The sequence below is a fragment of the Salvelinus sp. IW2-2015 genome, linkage group LG37 (assembly GCF_002910315.2).
Source record: "Salvelinus sp. IW2-2015 linkage group LG37, ASM291031v2, whole genome shotgun sequence".
NCBI classification, from domain to species: domain Eukaryota; kingdom Metazoa; phylum Chordata; class Actinopteri; order Salmoniformes; family Salmonidae; genus Salvelinus; species Salvelinus sp. IW2-2015.
This window is the reverse complement of record NC_036876.1, coordinates 7,975,450-7,990,869: the sequence shown is the minus strand read 5'-3', so window position 1 is coordinate 7,990,869 and position 15,420 is coordinate 7,975,450. Positions and strand designations below refer to the sequence as shown.

The following is a 15,420-nucleotide window of genomic DNA, read 5'->3' as shown; positions in this document are numbered from 1 at the left end:
TGGAAGTCAAAAGGCCTGAAGTGCTTCCGTGCAGGAGAAAAATGCCATACCATATGTTGAAATTGAGTAAAAGCATAAAAGGATAAAGGCTGAAAAATACTGACAAAAAGTTCATTGAGATTTACAAAAAAGTCAGTCGCAGTCAGTTTAGTAAAAAAAACTAAGTTGCATGAGAGTTAGGAGTCAGCTTTGTTAGAAGCAGGAGGAAGAAGCAGGGAGGGACGCTAGGTCAGAGGGACTGTAGATGCTGTTAGACAGTATCTAAAGGAGGTTAGAGGTTAGAGGGTGGACTGGATTTGCAACAGGGGCAGCGGTTTCGGAAAAACATACCATCCTCCTCGGTGCGAATGAGTTGTGGTAAACTTTCAGGTCCTTCACCGACATCTGTGTGAGCAGTCACTGTCACACGGTATTCGGTCCATTTTTCCATGTTTTCCAAGAGGTACTGGGAGCTTTCGGGAGGGATGTCGGATATTTGTCGGATGGTGGTGTCCTCCCCWTCAGTGGCGGCGTATTGGATGGCATACTTGGTTATGATCCCATTCTGTAACTCCATAGGGGGCGGCCGCCAACTTACCAGGATATTGGTGGAGCTGGGGCTAGAGCACTTCACATCCTGAGGTGGGGCTGAGGGCTCTGATTGGAGGAGTGGATTTGAGGACGAGCAGGGTTTTGTTTGAATGGATCAACCATTTCAGTTGGGGTTTTGTTTTATTTTGTTTGTTTCGAGGGGTTTCACAGGTAGGTTGAAGTTTTTTGGGGTTGGGATGATGGTGGTGGAAACGAACAAACAATAAAAAAAGGGAAAGGGAAAACAAATATGACACAAAATGAGGACGAACCACAAGGACTGAAACAATGTTTGCAAAGGTCAATGAGGTTTCCCAAATTAACATGAGACAAAAGGCAAAGACAAAAGACTAACACTTTTTAAAACAAGGTCAACTCAATAAATAAAATCACACACACTGAGGATTTATGGATGGGGTTGTCATGAGWTAATAGAACACCTTCAAAATAGGTAACCTACCTTTGAAATAATACCTTACATATTCTTTCCTAAAAGCTGTTATCAGTCTAGGGCTTCATATCTTGGACTTATAAGCATGACTGAAACCCACATTTAATATAAACGTATCCAATTACTGCTCAGTAAAAGTTCACTGGATCACATAAAATCCAAAATAAAATCAAACAAATATCAAACATTGGGCAAGCAGTTACCACGAATCCAAAAACATAAAGGTTGATGCTTCAACTCTAGCAAAGTGTAAAAAGTTGTATTGGTCACCAACCTTTCCGAAGCCTGTTGGTTTGTGGTAAAAGCCTGACTGTACAGCAGAGAACTTCCCAAGGAGATATGAATGACTTTTCAAAGTCTCAATGCAGACATCTTTTCTTGGTACCTCCCATCGAGTTTGGACTTTTTGAACTTAATACCTACCTGTTCTCTGCTTTTTTGTCTTACACAGACCTCGGGTTTATTTTAAATATCTTTTAAATAACAATTTTCTAATAAATACACTATGTTTTTGTCCTTAGCTTTCAATTTGGTGCCTTGACAAATTGGTCAATACTTTAGCAATTTCAATAAACCTGAGGGCTTATTGTGAGGTAAAATAAGGTTATTCTCTATCGTCAGTGATACTACTTGCTTTTGAGCTTTCTACAGTATTTGTAATCTATCCAATTTTGTATTTTATTATTTTGTTAAGGGGTTGGCATCACCAATGATTAATTATACTGAGAAAGGGAAACTCCACTGACCTCCAGATAAAAGGTGCAGTATTGTATTTCCATAGAAAGCTCAGTCTCAATATGCAAATATTCTGACGTGGCTGACACGCAAAGTCAAGAGACAAGGCTTTTAATAGTGGGATAACATGCCCTTCCCCTAATCAAAACTGTCAGACAGTCAGACAAAGAGAAAATTGAAATTGAAATGAATAATTCACATATCTATTATTGGCCTTAGTTGGGATGTTTTGCACATCAAAGGTGTTGAAGAGGAGTAGCTTCTGTATATAGTGTGACCTTGTCGGTTGACTTCACAGGAGAGCCCTGGTGAACGCTGTCCATGCAGCTATTTGAAAGTGAATAGGTGCATGGTCAGGTTCCAAACACCCCGTTTCAGCTCCAATCGCTGCAGAACGTGTCAATTTTCAAAGTCACCCACCTCTTTCGATTACATAATTGTTTTATTAAGAGTCATCCACCTCTTTCAATGACATTTACTTTGTATCATGTCATCAACATGTTTTGGGCAAAAGGTTGTGGAATTAGAATTTGRAATTCTAAATTGGCAAAGGTAGATGCGTTTGAAAATTGATTTGATTAAATTTTTTTCTCTCCAAGGTGTTTCCATATCCAGTGGTAAACTGTCTGGCCAGAGCTTAGATATGGAAGAGGACCTACGTGTTTGAGGGGTTTCTGCAGAGATCTCGTTGGTGTAGGCTCCGATACCATGCTTACTGCGCGCGGCTAGCTGGAAAGTATAAGTAGTGAAGGGTTTCAAGTCCTTCAGCAGGTATGTGGTGGTTGGCTCAAAGCTGATTCGTTTCTGTTGAGATAATGGTATGTCATCAGATCAGAACATTAAGAAAAAGGTATACCATTGGGTGTAAGATACACTGGGCCAGTATAGCTAGCCATATTTTGAATATGAGAAACCAGTTACCTCCTCCTTGTCGTCCCCCTTCTTGTACAGAAGTTCATATCCCATGATTTGATTGTCTTGTCCGGTCTGTGCAGGGGCTATCCATGATAGTAGTATACTTGTTTCGGATTTGGCTTCCCCTTTGAAGTCGGTCGGTTGAGAGGGGACTGGGAAAGCAATACAAATACACATTTGGTCCAATAAACCAATGATACTAACTGTCACTTCCATCGTACCTCTGCTAAAACATATTTGACGAGTGCTGCTGCTGGTACTACTGCGGCTATGTTTATTAATAATAACATTAGTAGTAACCTGTTATTAATACATGATTACTATTACCTGTTATTGCTACTATTGCTTTATATATTTGAATGAAGTAAACAAGGCCCCAATCTTGTTTATTAAACTGTGATTTTTGTCATTCAGAATGGCAAATTAAAAAGGAAATTGCTTGGCACTCAAGAGCCAAAAGAGATTTCAAGTGTTTACAGCTGTGGTCAAAGATGAGGAGACTTTTATCTAACAGGACAGAGTGAGTGAAGTGTTTTCCCAGAAAGACACTTAGCTGTCGAATTAGCCTGTTGATACTCTCCATTGCAGAGTTGGTTGATGTGCTTGTTTACTCATAACTCAAACATTGCAGCGCTTCAGCTCCTACAATAATGTATCGACTAGCTCACATACAGTTAATGTTATTGTCCATGTAAAGGCTTTGGTCCAAACAAAATCWCACAAAAAGCCGGCTACACACAGATCTTACCCCCCGTCTTGGCAATGATCTGGAGATCTGCAGATAGAGGTCCATCGCCCACCGACGTGTAGGCCAGGACCTTAATGTAATAGGTCTTGTTAGGGATGAGGCCTTGAATGGTGAGGAAGTTTGACCCACGCACTATCTGCTTCTCCCACAAGTTGACGTGCTGGGCAGAGTCCATGGTGTAGTACACACGGTAGCCCATAATCTGCCCATTGGCCTCCTCTGGTTCGTCCCAGTGGATAATTGCTGTGGTGGCGCTGAGCATACGACCCCTGACCTGCCTGGGCGCCGTGCTAGGTGCCTGCTCGGCCGTCTTGGCTTCGATGCCATCGCTGGGCGGCCCWCGCCCGATGTTGTTCACCGCCACCACTCGGAACTCGTAGTCCGAGTAGGGACTGAGGCCACCCACGCTGTATCGAGTGGTGGCCACGCCGTCGATCTCCTTGTATGTGTCCTCTGAGATCTTGGACTTGTGCTGGATGATGTAGTAGGAGACAGGCTCAGGGTTGCCTGAGTCCCACGTCAGCGTGATGCTGGTGGCCGTGCGCTCCGTCACCAAGGGAATGCCGGGCGGCTTGGGCAATGCTGGAATAACAAACAAATAAGATATGATTTAAAATATGCATGCTCAATATACATGGTTAATCTACAAATGACTATAATGTACAAATAACAGTTGTGGGCCAAACACTAGGCCCAATTCCTGTGGAATAACACCGCTATTTATTTGTTAGAAAGAAGAGAATATTGGTGACTTATTGGTGACTTATCCAAGGAAAACGGGATATCCTCACTTGAAACACATAATAACTAACAACAGGCAGAAGCCTTGACCATTTCATATGAATTCCTCAGGCATTATCACATTTCCATGAATAGGCTGGCTGTGAATAGGCTGACGATAACAATAATAGCATTCCTACCCTTCATACTGTAGATTTATTTTCAGACTGTATATTATAAAAGGTCATATTTGTTTTAACCTTGCCTTACTTATTAGTATGCCACGTCAGTGCATTATAACCATATTTGAACTATTGTAAAACCGATAAAGGGCCAAAAGTCCTGGAAGCCTCCCAAGTACAACAAAAGACGTGCTTTTCTCTGCTGTTACCACCACCGGTGGCATGAATTGAAAGATATGAGAGCGATGGATTCTCGTTATATGCCACCTCAAATGTAGAATCTGGAATCTCTCTCTCTAGTATGCAGCGGAGGAGATATGATTACACTCCGATAAGAACCCTGCCTTCTGAGAAGACCAAACAATACCCACTGTGCGCACACACACACACACACACACACACACACGCACACACACCCCCACAACCCAACACACACACACACACACAACACACACACACACACACACACACACACACACACACACACACACACACACACACACACACACACACACACACAGGGTTCTTTGGCTGTCATCAGGTAGAACCCTTTTGGGTTCTATAGAACCCCAAACGGTTCTACCTGTAACCAACACGGGTTCTTCAAAAGGTTCTCTTATGGAGACAGCCAAATAAAACAGTGTTTTGGGGGGGTAGAGCTTTGGTGTTTAACTCCCCTGGTTGAAAGATAACCCTTTCACTGATTCTCAATCTAGCATCTAATGCACTGAGGCTGGTGTCAACACATCCCAGGCTTTAGGAACCCTCCTTCTGAGACCAACAAAACATGACAGGAAGAAGTAAACAGGCGCTACCTTTCACCGTGATCTGCGCCACCGCCTCAATAACCCCGAGAGTGGACATGGCTACGCAGGTATAGTTGTTAGACTGGCGGACGTCAGTGAGCTCCAAAACATTTCGCCCTATGGGCATGTCGTCCTCGGGCGTCAGGTCTTCGGCTCCCAGCATCCATTTAACGTAGGGCATGGGGGAGCCCACCGCCACACAGGTGATGTTGACGCTGCCTCCAGGCATGATCTCATTGTCCGTAGGCGGGATGGAGAACCGCGGGGGCACCCGGCGCACTACAGAAGACAGAGGGTAGGGGTAACAACTCATACAAGCTGCACAAGGCCAAGGTTTCCCATCAACGGCCGAGAAAAAAACAGACTCATAAGTTATATACACGGATAACAAATATATTTACCAACTTGCCAGAAATGTTACTTTTATATCTAATGTAATATATTTAGACATGGATCTTTTATTCTGTGATGGTTGGATGGAGAGTACAACACACAGTTGCACACACAACTCGGTCCAGGCCTAGCAGGGCTCGATGATGGGACTAGCTATGGACTAACAATCACAAACACCATGCATAAATGATACCATTCATACAGATATAAAGAGAACAGCACAGAGGAACTGGAGGGTCGACAGCATGCCAGAGTGAAGTGATCAAGAGAACAACTTCAATGCTGCGTTCTTCCAGTTGATGTGGCGTAAATGTGCCGCGTCACATTGTCACATCACACATACAGATGCTCCGTGGTGGAGACACATCCAACTATGGTACAAGTACATGGAATATGGTGCAACTCTGCTTCTCAGATCAAAAAGTGGAAACACGTTCCAAAATAACCACGTTCGAAGTAGAAACTAAAACCAAATCAAAATTTGAAACCGATCCAAAAACAAATTGATTGAAAATAAATGATGCAGCACTATGCACATGGAAAGATACAAGGCCGGGTCCTGTCATGGGGGCTTGGGCTCACTGTCATGCAAACGGGAAGATACAAGGCCGGGTCCTGTCGTGGGGTCTTGGGCTCTCTGTCATGCACACAAGCACATAGCTGGCTTGGAAAGGCAACCATGTTTGGGAATTGGAAGGAGAGAGGAGGATTGAGAGGGAAAATAAATAGTAACACAGACATACAAAAAACAGATATCAAACATGGGGAGGGTGCCTAGGGTTAGGCTGGCAGCTTTGGGTTGCTCGGAAATAAACACGACTGGCTATTATTAAGCTAGAGTTGCCAGGGCAGGACGAATGCACAGCGTCACTGAACAGATATGGGGAAGTGCTACAGTGTGACAGGACAGGACAGGGAGAGGCAAAGGAGTCATCTTAACACAAATCACAATGTTTTCTGAGGTTTGACTTAGGTAGTTAACCACACATGATTCAAACACACCATATAAGGTAAGAGGATTTAAGGGACAGGGACTGGAAAATGGGTAGAAGAATACAGGAACTGGGTTTGGATTTTAATACATTTCTAGGGAGGAATGACATTAAAGGAATGAAGTCAGTGTTACTGCTTATAGTACTCAGAATGAATAAAGGCCCCAATAGACCAGTCTCCTTGGATACTCAGAGACGTAATGGTGGGAGTATTTGGGGAATGTTGTTTGCTCTTCCATGCGCCTTGGAAAGATTAATCACTCTGGTGCTTTGGCGGTGTACCTCGGTGATACTAATAAAGAGTGAAACACTCCCATCTTCCCAATCACTTTTAATTAAAATTAAACAAGCTTCTCTCTCGAATATGTGGCACAAAGATGAGCCTTGACTAATGTAATGGCAAGAGCCATTGGATTTTCTCGCTGTATGTGGCCATTAATATACATTAACATGATGTGATGTAAAACTGAGCGTTAGCTAAAATAGCATTTTTTGCTAATAGCATTGTTGGCTAATAGCATTGTTTGCTAACGCTACAAGCCTGAATCTACATGTAGCATTAGCGAACGTGTTCAACCGCCATCACATTTCATACAGCACATTCTGCTAAGCCGATTGTTCCTCTCCAGAGAGAAGGAATTTCAGAGAACTCCTTGCATTATTAAACACAACTTATAACTCGCTTAATATTTAATTAATATCCAATTGGATCACAATCCACTAAGACATAATGTTATCATACTCATTTGAATATCATTACATTTGTCAAGTCTTGCACCTATTGCTCCAAATACATTATGCTTTCATCTCACAAGGCTATGCTACCTTAACAGCTGAGCGCTAGACCTCGCCACTGACAATAACAACAATGGAAAATTTTGCTTATGGATTTAAATATATATATTTCTCTGATACTATGACGAAGAGCAATAGAGGGAACATTTTCATCCAGTCTTAGTTAGTCAAATGGCTGCTCAGTGGGAATTCTTTGCTCATTTTCATGTGCCTAGGCAGGCTGCAGAGTGTGGCAGCACTTCATTCCAGGAGCCTGTAGTGATAGAGGACACCCTTCCTGCTCCGGTGCTGCGGCTCAAGTTGGCGCTGTGCTCTTTTGTGCCGCCTGCCGTTGTCACGGCGTTGACCTGAGTTACCAAGCAGGAACACTAACAAGCTAAGGACACCGAGGGGTGGGGGCAAAGGGTAGGGGTGAGGCTGAGAACAGAGGTGAGGGGGGGATCTCTAGCTTGAGCATAAACAGGTCACCATGCAAATACTCCCAAAGATGCAAATATTATCCCACACCCTCCCACCACACTAAAGCTGCACTATCCCTTCCATTACATGCACCACTTTTTGGACAGTCAAGCATTGTAGCCAAGACCAAGGGAATTCCTCATGGAAAAAAATGTACTGAGCAACTAAGCAGAAACAATAATAATACAAGGCTATAAATAATAATGAACCAAGGAGAGAACAAACGAGAGAGAAAAATGGCACGCAGGTGCAACTACTGTACATTCACTTCATTTGTATTCTTGAGATTTTTTATATTTTTTTTATGGTTGCAATAAATTAGTTTCTTTAGTTTCAGTTTTGTAAGGCGGTATAAAAGTAAAAAAACACCAACCTTCTCGCAGCTCTGAGGGATGTAGGGGGTTTGATGCAGAACACAATGAAATGAGGAAAGGAGAAGAAAACAAGGGAAACACAGAGAGAGTAAAAAGGCCATGTTCAAGGCGTTCAAAAGGCTACTTTGAAGGACCTCCTGTCACATGGGGACAGGGAGTCCGCTGCATCGCCCTCATACCCCGGTTTAGAGGCAGACGTCTTAACTAGCACCACTTCAACATGTTAAGCATTTTGAGGGTTGAAATAATTTGCTATGTTTAGCATATAATACAATCCTATCCCAGTCATGTGGTTGGCTTGTATCGAGTGCTAAGGATGAACATATATGTGCTATGTATGTGTAGGTTGGGTTTTACATACAGATGTTCTGCATGTTGAAAATGTGAGCGATGCAAAAAGTCCTAATATGATATCCAGAAAGATATCGCTGTTCAATTTGGTCAATATCCACTTTCAGTTTGTTCCACCCAATCAAATATCTGTTAACTCACCATTATTCAGTATTCTAAGTATTGTCATTGACTGTGTTTTAAATGAATGATCTGTGATGATACTGCAAACCACAAGACTCGAACAGAATTAGAGATAATAGTTTTTAAAGAAAAATAGCTACAGCTGGCAATTAAAATATTCATATTAAATTCAGGAAAAACTATTTTATTTAAAATAATAATAATATCCAATGGCGTTCAAAGATTTATATAAAAATGTAACAATGGCCTTAATCTTATCAGTAAACACACAATAATATTTATTACAATGGACTTAAACTATGTAATGTGACTTTCACATCGAAAGCCGAACCTCAAGACAGTTCATGATAATTGGAACAAAGATTTGTGATAGCTCAAGAAGGTGCTATGAAGGCCACAATACAGTGTTACCTTTCAAGGAATTATCACTTATAAGAAAATCATCAAATCAATTTATGTGCTGATGCTATCAACATTAACTTAAACATTAAAATTGTTGCAAAAACAATAGCTGATTTTCATCACGTAGTTAAAATTCATTATTTAGAAAATCTACATTTATCTGATGCCTACATACAATCACTATTAAATATAATCTCAGCACTTTTAAAACTGTATTGACAAAGAGTTAAAGGTGTCCTTCCAATGTTGCTCAAAAGAGAAAAAAGAAAAGAAACAGAAAGATCAGAGAGGATCTGCTACTATGAAAAGAGGGGATTGGTGGAGGGGTTGTCCACCTGTTTCCCCTCAAGGTACATTTGGGAGTAAAAGGCAATTAGTAGGTAAAACACACCAAGCAGTCAAGTCATTGGAGTTAGACAGGAAAATTAACAGAAAGACAGAAAACAGAACACACAGGTTCAAATCAGTGCAGGTTGGTCAAATAGAACAAAAGAGCCATACTTACAAGTACCTCACTGGACATGAACATTTGGACTGGATCACTAACTCCAATACCCAGAATTACCCAGTTTTGAACACCCATCTCACCAGTTGTACCATAATATACCATACCAAATACCACTTTAATGTTTTCTTCTATATATTTTTTCTTATCAGAACGTGGGTAACCTGCTTCCAAAGGAGAATACCGTTGTTGTTTTGTTGTCACTTTCCTACCTCTGACGTATAGATTGGCGGGGGCAGAATAACGGGTTCCATCGTTGTTGGTGGCGACGCACTCGTACTTCCCCTGGTCGGACTCTTCGCTCTGCTCAATCTGGAGGGCCCCTGCGTGGGAATAGAAGGTAGGTGCCGGACACCATTGGTTTAGTGTCAGCCATTTTTTATATAGTTAACCAACTTTTTTTTTAAACTTGCTTGCCTGGTCAGGGACCAACATGTTATTGAAGCCCCCTCACTCCTAGACTTGCTCTTTTTATGAATCGATGAGGGTACATCGTAAAATCGGCTACCATTGTAACTAGCGTAGAGGGATTTTTTTTGTATCTGTAGGGATCATTTGCACAGAGGATAGTTTACTTCACCATTGACCAACACAACCTTATTTGTTTCGCAAATAGGCATTCTTCTTGTAACTTGACAGTTTTCCCCTAACATTACACCAGCCTGATGTATCAAATGTGTGACATCTTTATTACATATTTTCTGTAATTATAAAAAGACTAGTTAGTATAACATCAATCATGGATAGTTTTAGTCAGATAGCTTTATACTATCAGGCCTACAGAAATCTTAGGGGAGCAAATAAACATTTAGCAACCATGGAAAAATATTTAACATTTAACATTTACCTCATTGTTGACATCAGAGGATAAAAACCAACCTACATACATGTTGCAGGGTCTAAAAAGGCACTCAACTTTAATACCAGTGTGAAAATATGTCATAGTATAGCTCGACTTTGAGGGATAGGGGCAAGCCCTGCAATGTACAACATTTCACTGGACTGTCAATATGGGGATGAGTGAAACTGCTTCAAGGAAGCATGGATCAAACAAAAGAGGTTTACAGTATACAAAAGCAGCATAACAAGGGAGGACAATTAAAAAATTAATTTGGGTATGAATTTTAGCATATTCAATCACAGATCTAATATCAATAAAATAAATTTAGGACTTCATCTAGTCAAAGTCGGTTAGAAAAATGCAGCACTTACAAAAAAATGGGAAAAAAATGCTGCTGAGATATGTGAAAAAATACTTATCATAATATCGTTTTACCAATATATCACCCTCTGTCACAAAACTTTTGACATGCAGATCTTGTCCAAAGAGCAAGAAATGTATGTCGGCACAACTTACAACCTTTTGACAACCCTTAGCTGAAAAATAAAATGCAATTGTATTAGAAGACAAAATTCAAAATMYTGGCCTTGAMCCGACAAGAAGGCAACCAACCACTGCGTTAGCTTGTGAAAGCTACAAAAGACACCCATAAAAATCCACCAATGGGATCCGCAGTGTGGTGTCATATGACCAGGGGAAAAATGGCTTATGCATCAATCACTCTCCAATTCCCAAACGGCAAAAATGGACCCGCCAGGTCCTCGCCAGACTCAACTGTTTGCCTTCCCCCAAACCCTGAAGAATAAAAAAACGTCAAAAAGTAAAATAGCCTTCAAACCCAAGAAAAGTAAGAAAAATAGGTGAAAGAGGAAAAAAGCACCCGGAGAAACTTTATCAAAAAAGTAGTTGTTTGGGCTTTTTTTTTACACAAGGTACAGGAGAGGAAAGCAAATAGAATAAATTAAAAAAATAGGCTTGCAAAGATAGAAAGAATTCTTTGGGAGAAAAAAGCAGAGTAAAGGAAATGTTGTCTTCAGCATGCCTGCGTGATTCCACAGCATCTGTGCATAATTTTAGTGCTGAACAAGAGCAGCTAAGGGGGAAAAATGTTTGGTTGTTTTAGTTGGACAAAAAGAGGGACACATGAGCGCTATGGCCAAAAAGAAAACAAAAAAATGAAAGAACAATTAGAGTTTGAAAAAAAAGTTGTCATTGGATATGCTTCTTTGAGCCGGAGCAAGCATATCACAACTGAGTTTTTTGAAAAAGGCTCTTCAAATCAAAATTCAAAGGAGGAAATAAAGCATAGACAAAAAATGGAGATTGGATGGAGTCAACAGAACAGGACAAATAAGAAGGAAGGTCGATAATGGGAACGAAATGGGATTTGGAGTTGGGAAACAGGACAAAAATGAAGGCGAACGGGCGGATGGATGGAACGACAGCAAGAATGAATTTGTTTTGTTCATTCTGTGAACATCAGTTCAGCACTCTTACCTCTTATTGGTGTACCACCTGGGTGGATAATATGAATGCAAATAAGATTAGAAAGAAGAATCATTAGTAGGAGAAGATACAGGCTGGGGGCTTTGGAAGAAGAATCAAATTAGACTTAACAGAGTACGTAAATAAAGCGGACTAGAGGAAAGAGAAATGAGAAAGAGAGAGAGAGCTAGAAAGAGAGAGAACTCTGTACTCTATTGGCAAAAAAAGACAGGATTCATCTTAGGAAGGTATCATAGGTCAGAGAAGGTCAGAGAACGTTGTACAGTGGTGTGCCACAGGGGAGGTGCCATTTTGGAAGTGGCATGGATTCTGAAGACCATCTACTGAAGGGAAGGCTTGGAGGAGTTTGAATATGAGAGGGAAGATACTCGTTTAAGAGACCTGGAACCCTTTAGCTTGACCTCCTAGTAATCGCTAAACATCTGCTTAAATCTCTGTAGTGGTGGTAGGCTATACAGTATTGAGTGAGTGAGTGAGTGAGTTTGTGAGTAGGTGAGTGAGTGATTGACCATACAGTGAGGGTAGATAGGTAGGTTTTATTACTAAGGTGGGGGATATGGCATCTKCCGGGCTAAAGCTGGGTGAAATGTGTGTGCTCTGGAAAAGGTGCCTGTATTGCTTATAGGAAAGCTTTGTGGGGGGAACGTATGTGTGCCACTAGCGTTACCTTTGTGTCTACACTAACTGTTAGTAAAATGCATGCCATGCATTTTATTAATAGTTATAACATGAAGAAAAATTAGTTGGGAGTGAAGTGTGCTTCAGAACTAAGCACTTACCAAAGGATTCTGTAGATTTAAATACGGAGAGAAGAAAGACAGCATAAAAATATTATTATATTCCTTAGGTTAAGTTACATTAGTTTTTTTGTCAGAGTTAAAACTTTATCAACTCTACGTCACAGGAAAATCAAAGTCGCACATTAAAAAAAGAGGGTTAATTTACAGAGATTCTGTTAACAATAAGGTAAAGGAGGGTTAACAAGACATTTTAACAAAGGACAGCTGTGAAATCTGAAAAGGCAGGTGGTCAAACGTAGAAGACGAATTGTACCAGAAGTAGTGCAAAATCTCAAATAGGAATGCTAATAGTAAATATTGCCAGCCAAACTACAAGTTAAGTAACGCTAGCATATATCCGATGGATTCTGAATTTCTAATGCTTTACCGCATTAAAAGGAAACTTGGAATATTCAGAGGAATGGGATGAGGAAGTATTGGGAATAAGCCACAGGCAAAGAGAATAAAAATCTGGAGTCTACGTGGAAAAGCAGGGAGTAGATCCAGAGAGAGTCAATAAGGGACTGGGAAAGCTAGACACAAGCCTCACACACTACTGTGGCTACTTAAGACCGGAAAACATTCCGGAAGGAATAGGTGCCTCGACTTTTTCGAGTTTTTATTTTCTGTTTTAATACAACTGTTAGTTTAAATCACAACAAAAAACGACAAAGAATTAGAAAAGGAAATAGCCTAAATGTCTTCCTATTCACTGCAATTTTCTCTTGGAGCCTTTAAAAACAACAAAATTACTAAAAACCACGGGTCCTCCTTTGCAAGTTCTGAATGAAGCCCAATGTTGAATATTCATCGTTTTTTGATAAAACAAGAGATATAAAACAAAAGAGAATGGATCCGTCAAACACTGCATCGAGGCAGTCAAAGGGAATCAACTAAACTTAACCAAAAGAAAATTAACTCGTCAGAAGAACAGTCACAGCAGTGAGCAATGTGGAAGTCAGACTGAAGCGGCAAAACACACAGAGACAACCGACGGAGCCATGACAACACCAGAGACAGGGGATGGGAGGAACAGACGACACACACCAGGATACACACACACAGTAGAGAAGGAAGAAGAAGCAGTAGAAACAATGCCATTACCTACAAAATCAAAGCCAAAGAAGAAGAGGAGAAGGAAAATGAGAGAACAGAAACAGAAGGGATTAGGGTACAAATATGAAAGAGTACTCCCGGTTTAGTTCTGGTGGCGGAAGTGACACCCTACCTGATCTGAGCTGCTTGATACGTCCATTGTTGTTGGTGGTGTTGACGGGCAGGAAATCTTTGAACCAGGAGATGTCTGGGTCAGGGTTGCCGCTGGCGGCACAGAGCATGGTGGCCGTACGAGTTCGCTCTACCACTTTCAACTGGGGACCCATGTCAATGGTGGGGAAACCAGGGGGCAGTTGGTCCTCTGTGAAAACCAAGAGAACCATAGCTGTGAGCTCATTGAGTGCAAGTGAGAGGAGTGAGAGGAGTGAGAGAGGAGAGAGCCAGAAGGAAGATGGCAGATAATTACAAGCAATAGAGAGAGAAAGCGAGGTAGACTGAGTGTGTGTGTGTGAGTGTAGAGAATTAGAATCAACAATAATGTGTGTGAGTCAGAGAGAGAGAGAGAGACGACGAGAGACAGAGAGAGAGAAAGAGACAGACAGACAGACAGAAGACAGCAGACAGACAGACAGACAGACGACAGACAGACAGACAGACAGACAGACAGACAGAAGACAGACAGACAGCAGACAGACAGACCGACAGACGAAGAGAGAGAGAGAGAGAGAGAGAGAGAGAGAAGAGAGAGAGAGAGACAGACAAACAGAAAACAGAGAGGAGACAGAAGAAGAGAGCAGACGAGAGAGAGGGAGGAGAAGAGAGAGAGAGAGAGAAGAGAGAGGGGAGAGAAGACAGGAGAGTGAGAGAGAGAGAGATAACAGAGAGGAAGAGAGTACAGAGAGAGAGAGAGAGAGAGAGAGAGACAGAGAGAGAGAGAGACGACAGAGAGAGACAGAAAGAGCAGAGAGAGAGAGAGAGAGAGAAGAGAGAGAGAAGACAGAGAGGAGAGAGGACAGAGAAGAGAGAGAGAGAGAGAGAGAGAGGAGAGACAGAGAGAGGAGAGAGAGGAGAGAGAGAGACAGAGAGAGAGAGAGAGAGAGAGACAGAGAAGAGAAGAGAGAGAGAGAGAGAGACAGAGAGAGACAGAGAGACAGAGAGAGGAGAGAGAGACTGAGAGCAGAGAGAGAGAGAGACAGAGAGAGAGAGAGAGAGAGAGAACGAACAGAGAGAGAGACAGAGAGAGAGAAGGAGACAGAGAGAGAGAGAGAGAGACAGAGAGAGAGAGAAACGAGAAGAGAGAAGACAGAGAGAGAGAGAAGAGAGAGAGAGAGACAGAGAGAGAGAAAACAGAGACGAGAGACAGAGAGAGACAGAGAAGAGACAGAGAAGAGAGAGCAGAGAGAAGACGAGAGAAGGGAGAGAGAGAGAGAGAGAGAGAGAGAGAGAGAGAGAGAGAGAAGAGGAGAGAGGAGAGAGAGAGAGAGACAGACGAGACAGACAGACGACAGACCGCAGACAGACAGACAGACAGAAGACAAAGAACAGACAGACAGACAGACAGACAGCAACAGAAGACTAGATCAGACGACAGACAGACAGACAGACAGACAGACAGAGAGAGAGAGAGAGAGAGAGAGAGAGAGAGAGAGAGAGAGAGAACAAGGCAGTGGCATATAGAGAGATGTGTGCATTGTGTTCATACTATTGTCAAGTTCTA

The 15,420-nt window shown here is 41.8% G+C and overlaps 1 protein-coding gene across 31 annotated transcripts in view; it reads right to left on the bottom strand.

Annotated features, from left to right (window-relative positions):
• The window catches only part of LOC111960007 (receptor-type tyrosine-protein phosphatase delta-like), a 648,092-nt gene that overhangs the window by 80,320 nt on the left and 552,352 nt on the right, over window positions 1-15,420 (bottom strand). For 10 of the 31 annotated variants that reach the window (XM_070437867.1, XM_023981849.2, XM_070437873.1 and 7 more), the window contains 9 exons: window positions 13,876-14,064; window positions 11,860-11,877; window positions 9,734-9,844; window positions 8,140-8,151; window positions 5,137-5,406; window positions 3,420-4,001; window positions 2,678-2,823; window positions 2,416-2,560; window positions 331-636 (listed from right to left, as the gene is read on the bottom strand). In XM_070437867.1, the coding sequence (XP_070293968.1) occupies window positions 331-636; window positions 2,416-2,560; window positions 2,678-2,823; window positions 3,420-4,001; window positions 5,137-5,406; window positions 8,140-8,151; window positions 9,734-9,844; window positions 11,860-11,877; window positions 13,876-14,064 (1,779 nt within the window). The remainder of the gene's footprint in view (window positions 1-330; window positions 637-2,415; window positions 2,561-2,677; window positions 2,824-3,419; window positions 4,002-5,136; window positions 5,407-8,139; window positions 8,152-9,733; window positions 9,845-11,859; window positions 11,878-13,875; window positions 14,065-15,420) is intronic. The other 21 variants (XM_070437877.1, XM_070437888.1, XM_070437879.1 and 18 more) reach the window with 7 other exon arrangements.